Below are 14,155 nucleotides of genomic sequence, written 5' to 3' on the forward strand. Positions count from 1 at the left end.
AGCAAAACCATTTAATTTGCAAAAATTAAACATTCTTCGTAAGCAATAGTGCCGATCGAAAATTGTGCCGCGGATTATTCGCATTTTTTTTTAAAAATAACATTTATAATTTTTTGTTCATGAGGCTGCAACAAAAGATTTGGCTAGTGACACTGATACTTCTACCAGCTGCGTATCGCCAGTGATTTTTTATCGCGATAAGCTATCAGGGCAAGTGATCTTAGGGATAAGAGAATGAATGCATGGTAGTATGTACGGCATTATCCACTCTATCGACATTTGCCAGCCGATCTATGGTACGTTAGTGATTAGTATATAAGACAGGCATGATCGTTCGGCAATGTAAAGCGCAGATTATTATTAATATTGTCATTTGCGCGTGTTCTCGAGTTTCTTTTGTGCCAGTAACGCTAAAAAATGTTTAAGATGGTCCAAGGTGCTATTGGTGTCGGAAAAATGCTGTTTTTCTCCGTGTTTACTGCCGGATTTCTTCGATATCCCAACGTCAACGCGCTCGTTGCGGTAAGAGTATTAGGATTTTAGCCTTTTTCTTGTGCGGTGCTATCGTTCTCCTTCAGTTAAGCGGTAGCAGTGCACTGACCGATTACTGCTTCAGGATAAACCGGCATCCTGTGACGATATTTCCGGGAAATGGTATAATCAACTTAACTCCGAAGTGGAATTCCGACACGGGAATGGTTTTCAGCTGCACGGAACGTACGGCTCATACGTCAATACCGCACAAACTCATGGAAATTCTTCCAGTGCAGGTATCTTAGTCCGCGTAATAAATTTTCCAGGAGTTGATGTCACTGCGCAAGGCCTTGAACAATGTTATGTTGCAGATGCGACTCGAGGACGACTGATCGGCTTTATCAAGGATACCGCCCTAGGCTTCACAGTTGTGTGGGTAAAGTGTAACATCGGTCCAAAATAATGCGCTAAATAACCTTACGAATCACGGCTCACGGATGGAATAACCTTCAAAAATCTTTTTTGATGTTGGCAGGACACATCAAGCACGATGACTTCATATACCGGAAATTGTAAGATATTTTGCCGAATAATATTAATTTGTATATGATGTTGCAGATGTTGTGTAGCGCTTTCTCAATATACAATATACAATTTTTCTACATTGTATGATAATACTGTGATGGAAGTAAACGTTTTGCATTTGACACATACTGCGCAAACCAGCTCTTCCCAAAAGCTTTTGAACTCAGTGCCATGGCGCATTGCATGTATTCCTCTTCAAGACCGTTTGTTGTTGATTTTATTGTTGGATTTCTCATTTCATTTCATTTCATTTCTCATTTTATTGTTGGATTTCTGCACCGCCTACCGACTAGCCGATTTCTATTTTCCTACTTCCACATTGTACTAGCAGCCCATATTATAATACATGCAAACTGTAGCACGTACCGAAAAATTATTTTACTTCTGTTTTTTTAAGGCTACGTGGACCATGAACGCGGTACTGTACAGATCAGAGCCGCGTGGCACTTGGTGGAGCGGCAAGATTCCCTCGCCGATTCATGGAAGGGTGTCCGGTGAGCACGATTTACTGAACATTCGGCATTTGGTACTTTTACACACACTCTTCAGGTTTCTATTGTTTTTCGTAGATCGGGACAGGCTGTGTTCACCCGACAGAGACAACAAGCATGCTTTTAAACTAAGCAACATTGTATCACCGCGAACGTCAAGGTCACGAATATGAATATCGAACATATTTGGTGACACTGACAGAAGAATCACCAGAAAGACCCCAACCTGCCGTTTGCTAGCCAGAGCTTTTAGTGCTGGGTGTTTTGGGTCTCCTTACATAATAAGAAATGTGGTTGATGGGTACGGTAAATAAAATTTAAACACTCGTAATTTCCGCCTGTATGCGGCTGCACATGCTGCTGATAATTCTGGCCATATTGGAAGATTTAATCGCTGTCTCGTGCATTATGCTATGCTATACTACGTACAGTATAATATGGGTTTACTGTGTACTAATTAACCACACAAAGACAGTAAAATATCATACGCATCTGTGTGAGTCAGTGTGAATCTTATCACAGAGGGAAGATAACCGTGCCAATTCATAATCCCCGCATAAGGGCTGCATGTTTATATACGTCTTACCGTCCCGTTTGTTTGTTTGTTTGTTTAATCAGCTTAACGTCTACAACAATCAGGTAAGAACCTGCACGAGGTTGCAGACAAACGCTCAAGATCAGCTGTCACAAAAAAATGACAGCCCCTTTCAAAAAGTCTTCGAGCTACCGTAATCACAATGCACAGCACACAAAGTTATTTCAGCATGTAACATAAAAAACAAATGATATCACAACAGTCAACAAGATCAATCAGTATACCCATTCTCGCACGAAAACGTTGGAGGGCCAAAGTTCAGGTCGTAGGATTTTATCAGCATCATCTTTGAATATTCCAGTCCGGTTCCAGTCGCAGTGCGCTTGTCTCCACGCGGGGGAACAAAAACGCTTACGAATTTGGTAGAAATTCCTTCGCTGTTCAACTGATTGGCAATGAAATCGTTGTACGCTTTCACACTGGTGAAATTTGAATTTTCAAGGCGAGGAATACCTCTCACGCAAAAATCAGCATGTGGTTTTCGCTTACACTGGAAGGTCTTGCTCAATTCATTGCGAGGTTCCACGTCAGCACCGTTGTAGACCTGACATCCACGAATTGATTTTGGCAACCGCTTAGTAGCAACGACATGTGCATACGAAGCATGGGTTGACGGAGATGACACAGGCGAAGGGTTCGATCGGGTTTCACTGCCAGCTGGCATAAACTCAGGACATTTCATCGCACCAAGCCGCGGCACGTTAACTTTTCGAGGTTTCCACAGTGCCCCCTTTTTCTCCATCGTCTTCCTCTTCTCGTCCAGAAGTTCCCAATTTCCCGGAGCGTATCCGAAGTTTTCCTCAACAACACGCGCAACAAGAGGGTCCGAGATCACATCATCACTGTCGTATCCCCGCGCAGGGGTCTCACCGCCAGTGGCGAGTCCACATTCTATCACGAAAACTCGATCACATAGTTCTTGCACTCCGTTCTTCAATTCAGCGATATCAAGAGACGACAAAAGGTTCTCCTTAGGGAGGCTCCACGACAGGACTTGGCAAGGCTGTGAATGGAGTGGCTTTCAGCTGGTTCTTGATGGCCACATTTTCTACAGTCAGTTCTTCGATCTTCGATTCCAGGCACTTTACATGGTTAACAAATTTCTTAAGTTCGGGTATAAATTTTTCCCAATTAACTTTTGAGCCAGAAAAGTCAAAAGAAAAGTTGCAATCAGTCATGTTTCCAAAATATATCAAAATATTCCAAAAGGTGAAAAACGTGTTGGCCCGGTCACTCCCGAGGTGTAAAATTTCAAGCCCTGAAAGATCCGGGGTTTTATAAAATGCGCATTTGTAACCGGCAAAAACGTCCGGCAGATTCATCCGTCCGGACGGTTTTGCAGGTTACATGCGTTCAGGACACCACAATATGGAAGAACACCTCAGGCTGTCGTACAAAACCTAGAAGATACGCTTGTACGTATCTGTCGTTAAATATTTGCTTTGCGTCTACTGGCGATGATAACAGTAAAGTGTAAAATCAGGTGATGGCAATGCTAATGGTAAGGCAAAGAAGTTCAGCCTAGGAACTGCTAAATCGACTTCGAAGATTCGATCCAGGAGTTGATGGAGATGTTTTAGCTGTTTGCATTTACTGTTTAATTATCGCAATGCTCTGCGAATCTCGATTCAATAGGCCGATGATATTAGGGTGATTGAAAGCCTTCTTTCTGACGTTGATTTTCTGATAATTCCTCTTTTATCTGTAGTATGACCAGTCTGTACCACTTGAGATATCGGATTTCTTCTAAAAGAACTGATCCCCTATGCTTGTGAATGAACTAAATTTTTTGCATTAATATCTGTGGCTGCACTGAAATAAACAGACATGTTTGCACTTTAACTAAACAACTTGCTTAGAATTTCCAGACACGAAAATCCAAATGAACATTCTGCAGATTATGTCACTTAACAAAACTATTCGGCTGTGGTCATTTGGTTCATGGTCAGATAAGGACCGATTACATCGCTGATCCATTGCCGGTGCTGGTAGATGTCGGTGTACACCGAGGGGGCCATCCAGAGAGAATCACACACCGGCTGGAAACTGCGGATCCCCACCACTTCCCATAACTGCTCGGCATTCCGGCAAATTACCGGCGCGCCATCCACTCGACCCTGCGCCACAGATTCTTCCGTTATTGCGATGCTGTTTTATCAGATATGTTATTGGTCTACACTTACGCGGAAGTTTTCTTAACTAATTTTTACCATGCAGGGACTCCTGTGCGTGGTATTGCGGAAACCGCCACACACCATCGAGTCGGTGATCAATCCGTTGTAATTGCCAGCTTGATTGCACTGCTCCGTCGATATCAGCGGAGTCTTCCAGAAATAAAGTTGCCCTTCCGGCCGTTTAGTCATCCGCGTGCCCGGAATTTCCGTTCCTACAAAACAAATGAAGCACAGTGACGGAATGCATCAGCAATGAAATGCTAATTCATTTTCGCCATAAAAGGAAATTGATCGGATTGTGTAAAACACTTGTTCGGTCGAAAGAATAAATGCAGCACAAAGATCGTGGACAAATATTATGTCTTCAGCATTGCTTTCGATGCGCTTTTATAAGATACGAATGCAAAAAGCAGGCGGCGTGTATTCCGTGTTTTTTTACAGGCAAAATTGGGCATCAAAATTCGTGCTGGACTTAAGTTTCCGGTTAAATAAAACAACTTTTGAAAAAAGTCGCTGCTAACTGATACAGCTGCAACACTCGCATGCTGCTGATGCTTGCTGCAACACTCGCATATTGATCGGCCGCAAAGACTTTGATCACCTTCGAAGTTCGAATTACTTGCAAAACTTGAGTGCGTCAACATACTTGAGTGCAAGTATCCATAGGATACACACGACGCGTTCAGCGCTACCGAACTCCTCGGCATCCACACAGCCGCATTTTTCCCCAGATTGGAGCCTATTATTAAGCTTTCCACGGCTTCCACCAACACCAGATCGTGCTTGGAAAAATAGATATTAAACTTAACATTCGGATGGGGAACAAACCGTCGAATCATATGGAAGGAGCTCCGATCCATGGAGCTGGGGTCGGTGAATAGCGCCCAATCCCCCGGCGATATCATGGGGTCACTAAACAATCGTACAGTTACAAAACCGGCAGCGTTCTTATGCATAGGTAAATTATAAGCAGCAACTCACGCTTGAGAGACGCATTCGTAGGATGTAAGAATCCAGCGCGAGTTCAACAGAACGCCGATGCACTTTTCCAGGTCACCTTTTAAATACATTAGCACGACAATTTGGCGGTGCTCGTTAGGCGCGGTTCTGTATGCTACAGAAGGATCGAGGTTCGTCAGATCGAACTGCCGATTGCCTCGTGCTGAAACAGCCAATATTAATTTCGGCATTGAAACGTGCTGTACTGCCTTTCTATGGATATCGTCATGCATTATTTAAAGTCCAGCTACATGCAAGCCATGTTTTTTATACCATCAGGACACTGCAGTGTGAATGGCGCTGGTGACGTCGTCGTGTCCGGTACGAGCATCGTGGCCACGGTCTTGTTGAGCGCCACACCGGTGATGTTTCCGACAACATTGAACAGCACCGCGGCAAATCCTGCTGCTGTACTTTTCGACAGTCCAACCGGTCTCCGCATGATAAAATTATACGAAGCATTTCCGTTCTCCGCCGACACCTCCTCCAGACCAAAATGCACCGGCGTTATTGATGCCACGGTCGTCGGGACAGTCGTCGCAGCGGTGTACTGGTAGTCGGCAGCTCATGGGCGGTCGTATTGACTGCAGTATGGGATTCAAACGAAAAGGGTTCCTTGTAGGCATAGAATACCGATTCATTGGTGCGCGCCACAGTGGACAGCGCCGGTCCGATGAGATCCCGCATCCAGTCGACGGCGTAGGTCAGATTGGCAAAGACCAGGGGTTTGGGGCTGAAGTTGCCGCATTTGTGCTGGTAGCTGAGGAAGCCGCGGATTTCCCATGCACCCAGTGTGCTTTGGCAGATCATCGGCGACACGGCGTCCTCCTGCAAAAAGCATTGTACATTATATTATGTACTTTGTATTACGCCAAAAGCAAAACGTATGTCGCCATTTTGTGGTAAATATATCCCGAATCTAGTCATACTCTGAGACAAACTAATTGAATTTGCTTTGCGACAAAGCATCCGTCTCTGCAGCGGTATTTTGCATTCCTCTCACACTCTGGATTTCTGTTGATATTTCCGTAAGGGAAATTTGATAGTGTTACTATCTGTACTGTTTGTCAGACGACTTACGTCACACACAGACAGCGAGCTCCGCCAGCACTCCATACTTCCGCTGACCAGTCCGACAAAATTCCGCCTCGAATTACAATCGATATCGGCCGCGCGCTGCAGCTGTGATGCCACCACGGTACTGTTATCGTAAAGCTTCACCAGTTTGCACAAGGACGGAATAGCACTGGACGGCAAACAAATGGGAACCAAGTTGGCCGGGACTACGCTAGCCAGTTTCAACAGAGTAAAATCGTAATTATGCAGCATGCGCACAGTCAGATGGTTAGGATGGAAAAACACCGCGCTCACGCTGGTGTGGAAAGAGTTGGCATAAAAGGTCAATTTTATTGTGCTGGCCGGTCTAAAATAATGAACACAAAAATCAGCTGCCAGACAAGCTTTACAGATAATTCTGCTCCATGTATAACGTAAAGTATTATTTAAAGAAATAAAATTTCTAACGCATATGTTTTGTGGAGGTGATAAAGAAGTTTTAGTACCTATTTTGCAAACAGCTGGCCGACGTCAGAATCCAGATTGGTGCCACCAGGTATCCATTGCACACCGTGAATGCATCACCGTCGAACATAATCTTCACAATAGCCGACTGCAATTTGAGCTGATTGCCGACACCGGGATCACTGGCGATTTGGCACCGGAGCCTCTCGCATGTAATTCCGGCTCGGGAAGTGGGATCGGAGCAGGTGTCAGGTGAGGAGATGAGAAGCTGCTGCAGCACGGGCAGCGTCGCATTGAAGTCCGGTTTCATCGAGAAAGTGTTGCCGGTTTCGGTGGCTGGAGCGGGAAGAGCGAACACTGCCACGGCCGGTCTAATGCAAACATTAGGAAATTCTGATACAGAAACTGGTAGTTTTAGAACGGCGGTGTCTACGGGAAACTTTAGGAGCCTCGATTTTCTCTTAGATGTAATAAAAACCAATTTGTTTGGTATCAAAATTCTTATAATTTTTTTCTTATTCTTTTGAGAGATCGCTTGATGGTTTTCGTTAAGAAATGTGCAAGTTCCAAGTGACTGAGTTTAGCATGTGAGTCTACGCGCAATGGACATGACCGACTTATTTTGGTCTGCTGCTGGTCTTGCCGTTAAAATATCGGTCCTCGGACCGATTGTCTAGTGTAACCACATTTATGGAGTCCACTGTACGATAATAACTGCTTCAGCTCTATATTTTTCGTTTGATCATTTAGTTGATATTATTAAACACTAACTCAAGTTGGCAAATCGCCGAAGAGGATGATTTGTCATCGACCTTTTACCCTGTATGTTCTTAACATAGTACATAACACAGTATATATGTACATCACCGAATCGGACACAATCAAGCTTCCTTAATTCAAACGCGTAATTATTTAAAATGGATGATGTTCTGCTTAGTAATTAGCTGCTCAAAGTACGCAACGACAAGAGTAGCAACTTCAGTTAAGTATTACAGGATGTTGGTTAACTTCAGTGTGAGTTTACCGGTATCCAAGTTGTTGGCAAATTTTATTAGCCGCTCGAAGATTCCATCCGTGGGTGCAGAGAGTGTGCCATTCGGTATCCAGCATTCGTGCCTGCACTAATCCAGAGTATTGTAGCTGGAAGCAGTCTTTTTCATCGCTGTATCCATCAGGGCAGTCCGCCACTCCGTTGCAGCGCAATCTGTACCATGGTAGACATATCGATTGTTAAAACAACTCACCAAAAATTTAGCGTATGGTGTGTAGGCTCGTTTTACAACTGATGTTTGGAAAATGTGTTATGTACCTCGCATCAATGCAACCGCCACCACCTTTACAAGAAAACTTTCCGGCATCGCACTGACAGTTAATTTCGTCCTCATGACTGAGACAGTCAATTCGTCCATTGCACCTAGCGCAACATCAACTGCATCAGAAACACATCAATGTTTTATTTCTCTGTTTGTGTTAATCAAACCAACACCCAAAATGTTTTTTGATTGGGTTATAAGGCTCTGGTCCACCTGGAGGTGATCGAGCTTCCATGCACAAACAAAATTCCAGTTGACAACAGATTCCTTACCTCCAGTGCAGTGGAATACACCGTAGGCTCTGATGGCAGGTAAATTGATTGGGACTAGTACAAGTGTTATCCGTTTCAATGCAGTTTAACTCGTCAACTGGCAAGCCCATGACAAAGCAGTCGCCTACTCCATCACAGCGGTTATCGTTTTCCAGACAGTATCCCGTAACACATTTGAACATTCCCGCCGCGTGGCAGACGCTTTGTGAACAGTCGCGCTCATCGGATCCATCGCTGCAGTCTTCTACACCATCGCACTGTACAAGACATAGATTTAATGCGTAATGCATACACAATAAACTTTTCAATTTTTTTGGAAGAAAATCTCAGCGCTCCCAACACGCAGGTAAAAGACTGAAATTTTATAAGATGTCATTTTATTTTACAATTACAGTATTTCATTTTGTAATTTATTATTAAAATTTTAAAATTATGATTTCTATTTAAATTTTATTTTATAATGATTGAATAGAAGATTTATACATCATTGCATTACACAATGAGGCCATCAAAATGCCATTGCGACTGACCACAAGCCCAGAGGGAACACATGCTCCTGACCAGCAGCGGAAGTTGGGAAGGCAGTCGGTGCAGTTGGCCTCATCGGAGCCATCCTGGCACTCCTGCACACCGTTGCATACCACCAAGTGCGGCACACAACGGTTCTCCTTTCGGCAAAGAAATTCGTCACTGTAACAGTGCGCAACGGCTCTGATGACAGAAGCAGGTGGCGGAATAGCTGACACACTCGGCAATATGTTAGGAACGGCTGTGTTCACCGTTAATAATGGCTGGGATGCTACCGTACTAGCAAAAGTCATTGTCGAGTTATCTGTAACGGCGGGGACAGTTTCCGCAGCGGCAGTTGCGGAAATCCTTAATACCTGAAAGCCGTATTTACATACAAAGGTGAAAATAAGACAGTCTTACTGCAGTTTGAAGCTGTGCCGCAACCGTGGAAAAAATTAACTTCAACACCCATTCTGGACTGGCGAAACAACGGAGCAACACTTAAGTTTTTACATGGAAAAATTTTGTTGGCAGATACCTGGGCAAGAATGGCAACGACGTAATAGTAGGCCATGGCAAATGGATTCACTTTGTATACTGCAAAAAAGGATTAGTTAGTTCTTTAATGGTCTCTAGCGTTTACTCAGTATTTTACAATCGTTGTATTTTTCTCCGTATTAATGTACATGCAACTTACGTCCTCTTCTGCCACATACGTGTAGTCGAAATGATTTTGGTATCGGTGCTTTAATGCATCAGTAACACTAGGATATTCGGGTGGGACATCTGGATCACGTAGAAATATGAATAGGGAAGAAAATGCTGTTTGAACATCTCGGTTAAGCGAACCAAGGTATGCAGTCGGGTCGAGATTTATTGCATCATCATTAATTTTTTTTATCATTTAAGAAATCAAGGATATGATAAATAGAAAACCTGTAAACGACCGATGACCGTTCTTGGCAATGGCCCTTACTAATCCAGTACTCCTATACTGCCGAAGAAGTTTGCGCCGAAGAAGTTACCTATACTGTCGAAGAAGTTTGCGCTTTGAAATAACGCAGTTGAGAAGTAAACCGGTAAACAATTGAATACACGGAACTGGTTTGCCTTTTAATCGTTTTTATACGAAACAATGAGCCAGTACGCGCCGCTTGATATTGTGCTGCAGGATCAAACGTGGCAGTCCTTGGTAAGCTCGACAGTTCTTTGGTAATTCTTAATAAATGTCTTTGTTGGCAGACTTGCTATACTGTTTTAGCTGGAGGACCTGTGCTGGCATTGTCGTTGCAACCGGTTTTGGCGTATTTCTAAACATTATGCTCGTAACTATTCGAATAGCACTTAACTCCATTGCTACTAACCATGGCACGACGTTATGCGTATGCTTTCACTTTGTTATTTTCTTATTTTAATAACCGTAGTAATTCCGGCTGTTTGGAGGCCGCAAGCAACCAGAGGAGGAGGAAGTTTTTTTTTGGGGGGAATTCAGCGCATCGTAAACTTTGCCGGCAATTTCGACTGGATTTTCATTGTCATGGATTGTGCTACCTATATCCTACAAATCTACAACATGAAAGACATCAGGTGCGTAATGCCCTGACCCTGAATATTCTTATCTGCTTAAATACACATGCATAGGCAACGGTGTGGAATTGATGTTGAACAAATTTGATAACTGGTCAACGCGAATGGATAACCATGTGTCGCGATTTGAACTTAATAAAATAAACGGTATAAACCATGTGTTACAATTGCATTATGGAATGGAACCTCCCCATATCGTTCCTCCGGAATCCCTGAGAACCCTCGAAGCACCGGATCGGATTTATAAGGTAATCGAATCGTTTCGGAATAGGGAACGAAATGTGGTGAGCAGTTATGGCCCCCGTAGATCTCATAACAGAAGTCGATACCGTCATTCCTATTTAGACCGCAACCGCATTTATGAAACTGATACGTTTAATTCCGACAAGGTTCTGAACTTCTGGATGTGTGTTAGAAACGGTGTCCTTTTGGGAATTGCCAAAAAGTCTTAACGGATTCGCCTAGTATACGGTACGCCATACGAACAATCTTGTGCTATGCGACAACAATGGACCCATCCCTTTCCAATGCGAAGGCTTCACTTTGGACAATGAGACATTCGTCATGCTGACGAGGACAAATTCGCCTTCCTTTCGTGTTGGTGATCTGATTTTGCAAATCAATGAAAAGAAGCGTATTACAAACAGTAAGTACCTGTACGCTGCAGTTTAATGGGAATTTTGGATTCAGTAAGAAAATGGAAATTGGCGATTTCATTGTTTCCTTTATCTATGCATTTAGCAGAGACTTTAGGAGATTTTCATTACCCAGGCCCTCGTCTAAAAAGTCGTCTTACTGAAAGCACCACCGAAAGAACGTTGAAAATTCAGTACATACACAAGATCGGATCTGACATGGAAACGGGGCACTTTCTTGATTCTCTAACGCACCCACACAAGAATTCATGCGTTTTAAATTAATATTGACTTACAGTAGCTTATGCAGTGCTTCCTGTACAAAGTAACTGGGTATAAAAATCCAAAGAATTTGTTCTTAACTGTAATAGCACTAGTGGTACTCTTATTAGCACATTATTGTGCATAAACGCATTACAGGCCTATAGTCGGAATGAACGTGGCTGACTTCTAACTTCCAAGTATCTATAAATAATACGGTCAAAAACAAAATTGTGGTGGAAGGTTTTATAAGACACACTGAGAGCATTCAGTACACCAGTGAAGAATAACAGTGTCATGTTATTCATAATTTAATATTGAGCTCTGATGTTTAAGCGCTCATCGCAGTAAAAGTATGTTCACTTATCTGACTCTGGTGAGTGACTAGTCTTGGTAGAACTTCTAGTACAAGAAAGTTATAAAGTGGTGACGTTAATTTATTACTGCTAATGTTATGTCATCTGATTTGTAAACACAGCTTTATTACGGTTTATGCCATATAGATAATTCATGATAAACGCTCACTCAGTGACTAGTTTTGCTTTCGCCTGGAACTAGTTATAAAGTCATAAAGTGGGGACGCAAATTTATTACTGCTACTGTCATCAACTTAGTTGCCGGTTACGAATTATCAAGGAGGAAATGACGAACCGACGAACCATTGCCTTGTTGCATTATCTTAATTAGTATTCTCTTTCTGCCGATGGGTGAGCTCGGATCGTAAATTCCGAATAAAATATGCGCGTTGCAAAGACTGCTTATGGCACTTGTTTTCCATGAAAATAACGAACGCTGACAAAGCTCTATAAGCGATAATTACTAGTACTATTCTAGTTACAGTCTCTTTTAATAATACCTTTTATTACTACCTCATATGAGTCATAGCTATTGATACCCGAGAAAGCGGAACAATGCCGGAAAAGGTTGGCTGCAGAGTAAAAGATAGTGCCAAAATGTATTACACGTAGGGAAAGGTAGTGCGAAAGGTTTTTTATCTCTGTTGCATGAGTCGCGCAATTATATATTTTAATGTATAATAATGCTATAAGAATATTAAACAGTGCAGAGTACAGAAAGCAGGGCTTTTTTTGCAATTACTAGACTAAGGGTAATGCGCCTATGGAATTTGGTGGCATATTAGAACGATCGCGTCCATGTTGTATCAGTAGCACGAGGCCGGCCGGCGCTGTCGGGTAAACACGTCCTGGCCCGATCTATAAAAATTAAAAAATATATCTTGATCGAAAGCAGCTACATACAAACAGCCAGAAATGCGAGATTATGAGCATACAGTCATATTCTCGAGAAGCGCTAGCCTAACACAAGGAACGCAAACGTTTTTAATTCGGCTACTGCTCAGTTCTTTCGCACTGTCTAGACTACGTTCCCGTGCTCTTCCGCAATAGGGATATCGTTCTGCATCCTTAAAAGTAACTTACAGTACACCCTTCCATGAATCAGCGAGGGAATCCTGCTTTCGCACCAAGTGCCATGAGGTCTTGATCACCACCAGATTTCGTTCGCTGTCAACGTAACCTTAAACCAAATAACATCGTCGACACTACACGTATCAACGTTATTTTTGTATCATTATCAAAAGTAATAAAATATTAAAATATTAGAAGTAATACTTCAGCATAAATAATTCTGCAATTTGAGCACAATCTTACAGTTTCCAGCCCAGGCGGTAATGGCGCCACTGTTATCCTGCCAAATCAAAAGCAGCCATGTTAGCGAAGATGTTAACAGAGTTAACCGTACTACCCTAGTACTCGCTGTACCCAGTTCACGGTGAAAGCCAGAGTGGCATTCTTCAAGTAACCGACCAGCGGTCCAGTGGACGGCGCTGCAAGCAAACCGTTAATTTCATCGTGGGTTTATTTGTGCAACACTGTTGTTGAATCCCGAGTACCTGCGTTGGAAGAATTGGCCTGGCTCTGTGCGGTATTGACGTACGACGCGTAGTCTCCATGGATCAGCCGCCCGTTGCCGTGGCGGAGCACCACTTCCGAATTGAGCTGGTTGTACCAGAGACCGGAAATATCGTCGCATGTTACCGGAGCGTCCTAGAAAAATCCTCCTTCAATCAGCCTCGCTGCACATAACAAACAGCGTGTATGTCGTACTAAAAAAATTAGATGTCGGCGATTTGGTTGGCGGTTAAAAAACTTGATGATAAAGTATGGATATAATATGTAGGAACATATCCAGTACGTATAAGTCATGATAAGTGTAATTTGTAAATGTCTCGTAGACTGAGCTTTGGGTCCGGTAATGAGCTTTGGGTCCGAAGCTCGAACAGAAAAGCGCTGGTTTGCGCAGTACGCCTTAAGGCAAGGCTTTCTTCGTTCTTTAGTCCTATGTCTTCTCCAGATTACTTCCGACGTCTTACCACACGGCTTCGCAGCGAATTATCGGCGGGGTTGGGTACCAATTTGGCATTGCTGCTGGTGGCCATCAGCATCACCATGGCGCAGAATATCAAAGCTGCATACACAATTTTCGACATTATTGCCGAGTTAACTTGTAGCGGAGAAGCAACTGTTTCAGATAATGGGCTGCAGTGAATTACTTGCCTACTCAAAAAAGCAGATAAATCGAACAGCACTGCCAGTAAAAGCTTGTCATGGGGTTTTTATATGCCACTGGGAGCGTTTACTTTTGCAGTGCACTGAATGCAGTATGTCATAATATTATTATGGTTCATGGTGTCATCGCATTCGCAGTATGCTAATCTA

At 43.1% G+C, this 14,155-nt stretch overlaps 4 protein-coding genes and 1 long non-coding RNA gene across 5 annotated transcripts; 2 read left to right on the plus strand and 3 right to left on the minus strand.

Annotated features, from left to right (window-relative positions):
• The first annotated feature begins 297 nt into the window (after positions 1–297).
• LOC129601591 (avidin-like) lies at positions 298–2,034 on the plus strand. The gene is made up of 6 exons (XM_055500436.1): positions 298–522; positions 617–770; positions 846–910; positions 1,010–1,046; positions 1,457–1,553; positions 1,629–2,034. Exons 1-6 carry the CDS (start codon positions 418–420, stop codon positions 1,675–1,677), a joined length of 507 nt encoding a protein of 168 aa, XP_055356411.1. The 5' UTR covers positions 298–417; the 3' UTR covers positions 1,678–2,034.
• A 2,008-nt stretch (positions 2,035–4,042) lies between these two features.
• On the minus strand, positions 4,043–5,840 carry LOC129601588 (transmembrane protease serine 11D-like). Its single transcript, XM_055500432.1, has 5 exons — positions 5,592–5,840; positions 5,301–5,481; positions 4,966–5,231; positions 4,356–4,531; positions 4,043–4,262 (listed from the first exon to the last, which is right to left on the minus strand). Exons 1-5 carry the CDS (start codon positions 5,758–5,760, stop codon positions 4,062–4,064), a joined length of 993 nt encoding a protein of 330 aa, XP_055356407.1. The 5' UTR covers positions 5,761–5,840; the 3' UTR covers positions 4,043–4,061.
• Positions 5,826–9,928, minus strand: LOC129601584 (atrial natriuretic peptide-converting enzyme-like). Its single transcript, XM_055500420.1, has 9 exons — positions 9,632–9,928; positions 9,473–9,531; positions 8,955–9,308; positions 8,425–8,681; positions 8,149–8,253; positions 7,864–8,043; positions 6,881–7,210; positions 6,399–6,741; positions 5,826–6,146 (listed from the first exon to the last, which is right to left on the minus strand). Exons 2-9 carry the CDS (start codon positions 9,506–9,508, stop codon positions 5,826–5,828), a joined length of 1,926 nt encoding a protein of 641 aa, XP_055356395.1. The 5' UTR covers positions 9,509–9,531; positions 9,632–9,928.
• A 383-nt stretch (positions 9,929–10,311) lies between these two features.
• On the plus strand, positions 10,312–11,611 carry LOC129601592 (uncharacterized). Its single transcript, XR_008692251.1, has 3 exons — positions 10,312–10,769; positions 10,937–11,167; positions 11,293–11,611. It is a non-coding gene; the product is annotated as an uncharacterized LOC129601592 (long non-coding RNA).
• Positions 11,612–12,286: 675 nt separating this feature from the next.
• LOC129601590 (avidin-like) lies at positions 12,287–14,064 on the minus strand. Its single transcript, XM_055500434.1, has 6 exons — positions 13,810–14,064; positions 13,330–13,483; positions 13,199–13,263; positions 13,088–13,124; positions 12,857–12,953; positions 12,287–12,631 (listed from the first exon to the last, which is right to left on the minus strand). Exons 1-6 carry the CDS (start codon positions 13,924–13,926, stop codon positions 12,580–12,582), a joined length of 522 nt encoding a protein of 173 aa, XP_055356409.1. The 5' UTR covers positions 13,927–14,064; the 3' UTR covers positions 12,287–12,579.
• Positions 14,065–14,155: the final 91 nt, after the last annotated feature.

Source organism: Paramacrobiotus metropolitanus, unplaced genomic scaffold (assembly GCF_019649055.1).
Source record: "Paramacrobiotus metropolitanus isolate TYO unplaced genomic scaffold, Prichtersi_v1.0 Parri_scaffold0000253, whole genome shotgun sequence".
In the NCBI taxonomy this organism is placed as follows: Eukaryota; Metazoa; Tardigrada; class Eutardigrada; order Parachela; family Macrobiotidae; genus Paramacrobiotus; species Paramacrobiotus metropolitanus.

Excerpts from the sequence above, each read along its gene's own strand:
- LOC129601591 (XM_055500436.1), top strand. The coding sequence starts at position 418 with ATGTTTAAGATGGTCCAAGGTGCTATTGGTGTCGGAAAAATGCTGTTT. Across the intron at positions 523-616 it reads ACGTCAACGCGCTCGTTGCG|GATAAACCGGCATCCTGTGA; the intron begins GTAAGAGTATTA and ends TTACTGCTTCAG. Across the intron at positions 1,554-1,628 it reads GATTCATGGAAGGGTGTCCG|ATCGGGACAGGCTGTGTTCA; the intron begins GTGAGCACGATT and ends TGTTTTTCGTAG.
- LOC129601588 (XM_055500432.1), bottom strand. The coding sequence starts at position 5,760 with ATGCGGAGACCGGTTGGACTGTCGAAAAGTACAGCAGCAGGATTTGCC. Across the intron at positions 5,482-5,591 it reads CACACTGCAGTGTCCTGATG|CACGAGGCAATCGGCAGTTC; the intron begins GTATAAAAAACA and ends TGGCTGTTTCAG. Across the intron at positions 5,232-5,300 it reads TACGAATGCGTCTCTCAAGC|TGACCCCATGATATCGCCGG; the intron begins GTGAGTTGCTGC and ends ACGATTGTTTAG.
- LOC129601584 (XM_055500420.1), bottom strand. The coding sequence starts at position 9,508 with ATGGCCTACTATTACGTCGTTGCCATTCTTGCCCAG. Across the intron at positions 9,309-9,472 it reads TCGTTGCCATTCTTGCCCAG|GTATTAAGGATTTCCGCAAC; the intron begins GTATCTGCCAAC and ends TACGGCTTTCAG. Across the intron at positions 8,682-8,954 it reads GTGTTCCCTCTGGGCTTGTG|TGCGATGGTGTAGAAGACTG; the intron begins GTCAGTCGCAAT and ends TGTCTTGTACAG.
- LOC129601590 (XM_055500434.1), bottom strand. The coding sequence starts at position 13,926 with ATGTCGAAAATTGTGTATGCAGCTTTGATATTCTGCGCCATGGTGATG. Across the intron at positions 13,484-13,809 it reads ATTCGCTGCGAAGCCGTGTG|GACGCTCCGGTAACATGCGA; the intron begins GTAAGACGTCGG and ends GGATTTTTCTAG. Across the intron at positions 13,264-13,329 it reads GGCCAATTCTTCCAACGCAG|CGCCGTCCACTGGACCGCTG; the intron begins GTACTCGGGATT and ends GTTTGCTTGCAG.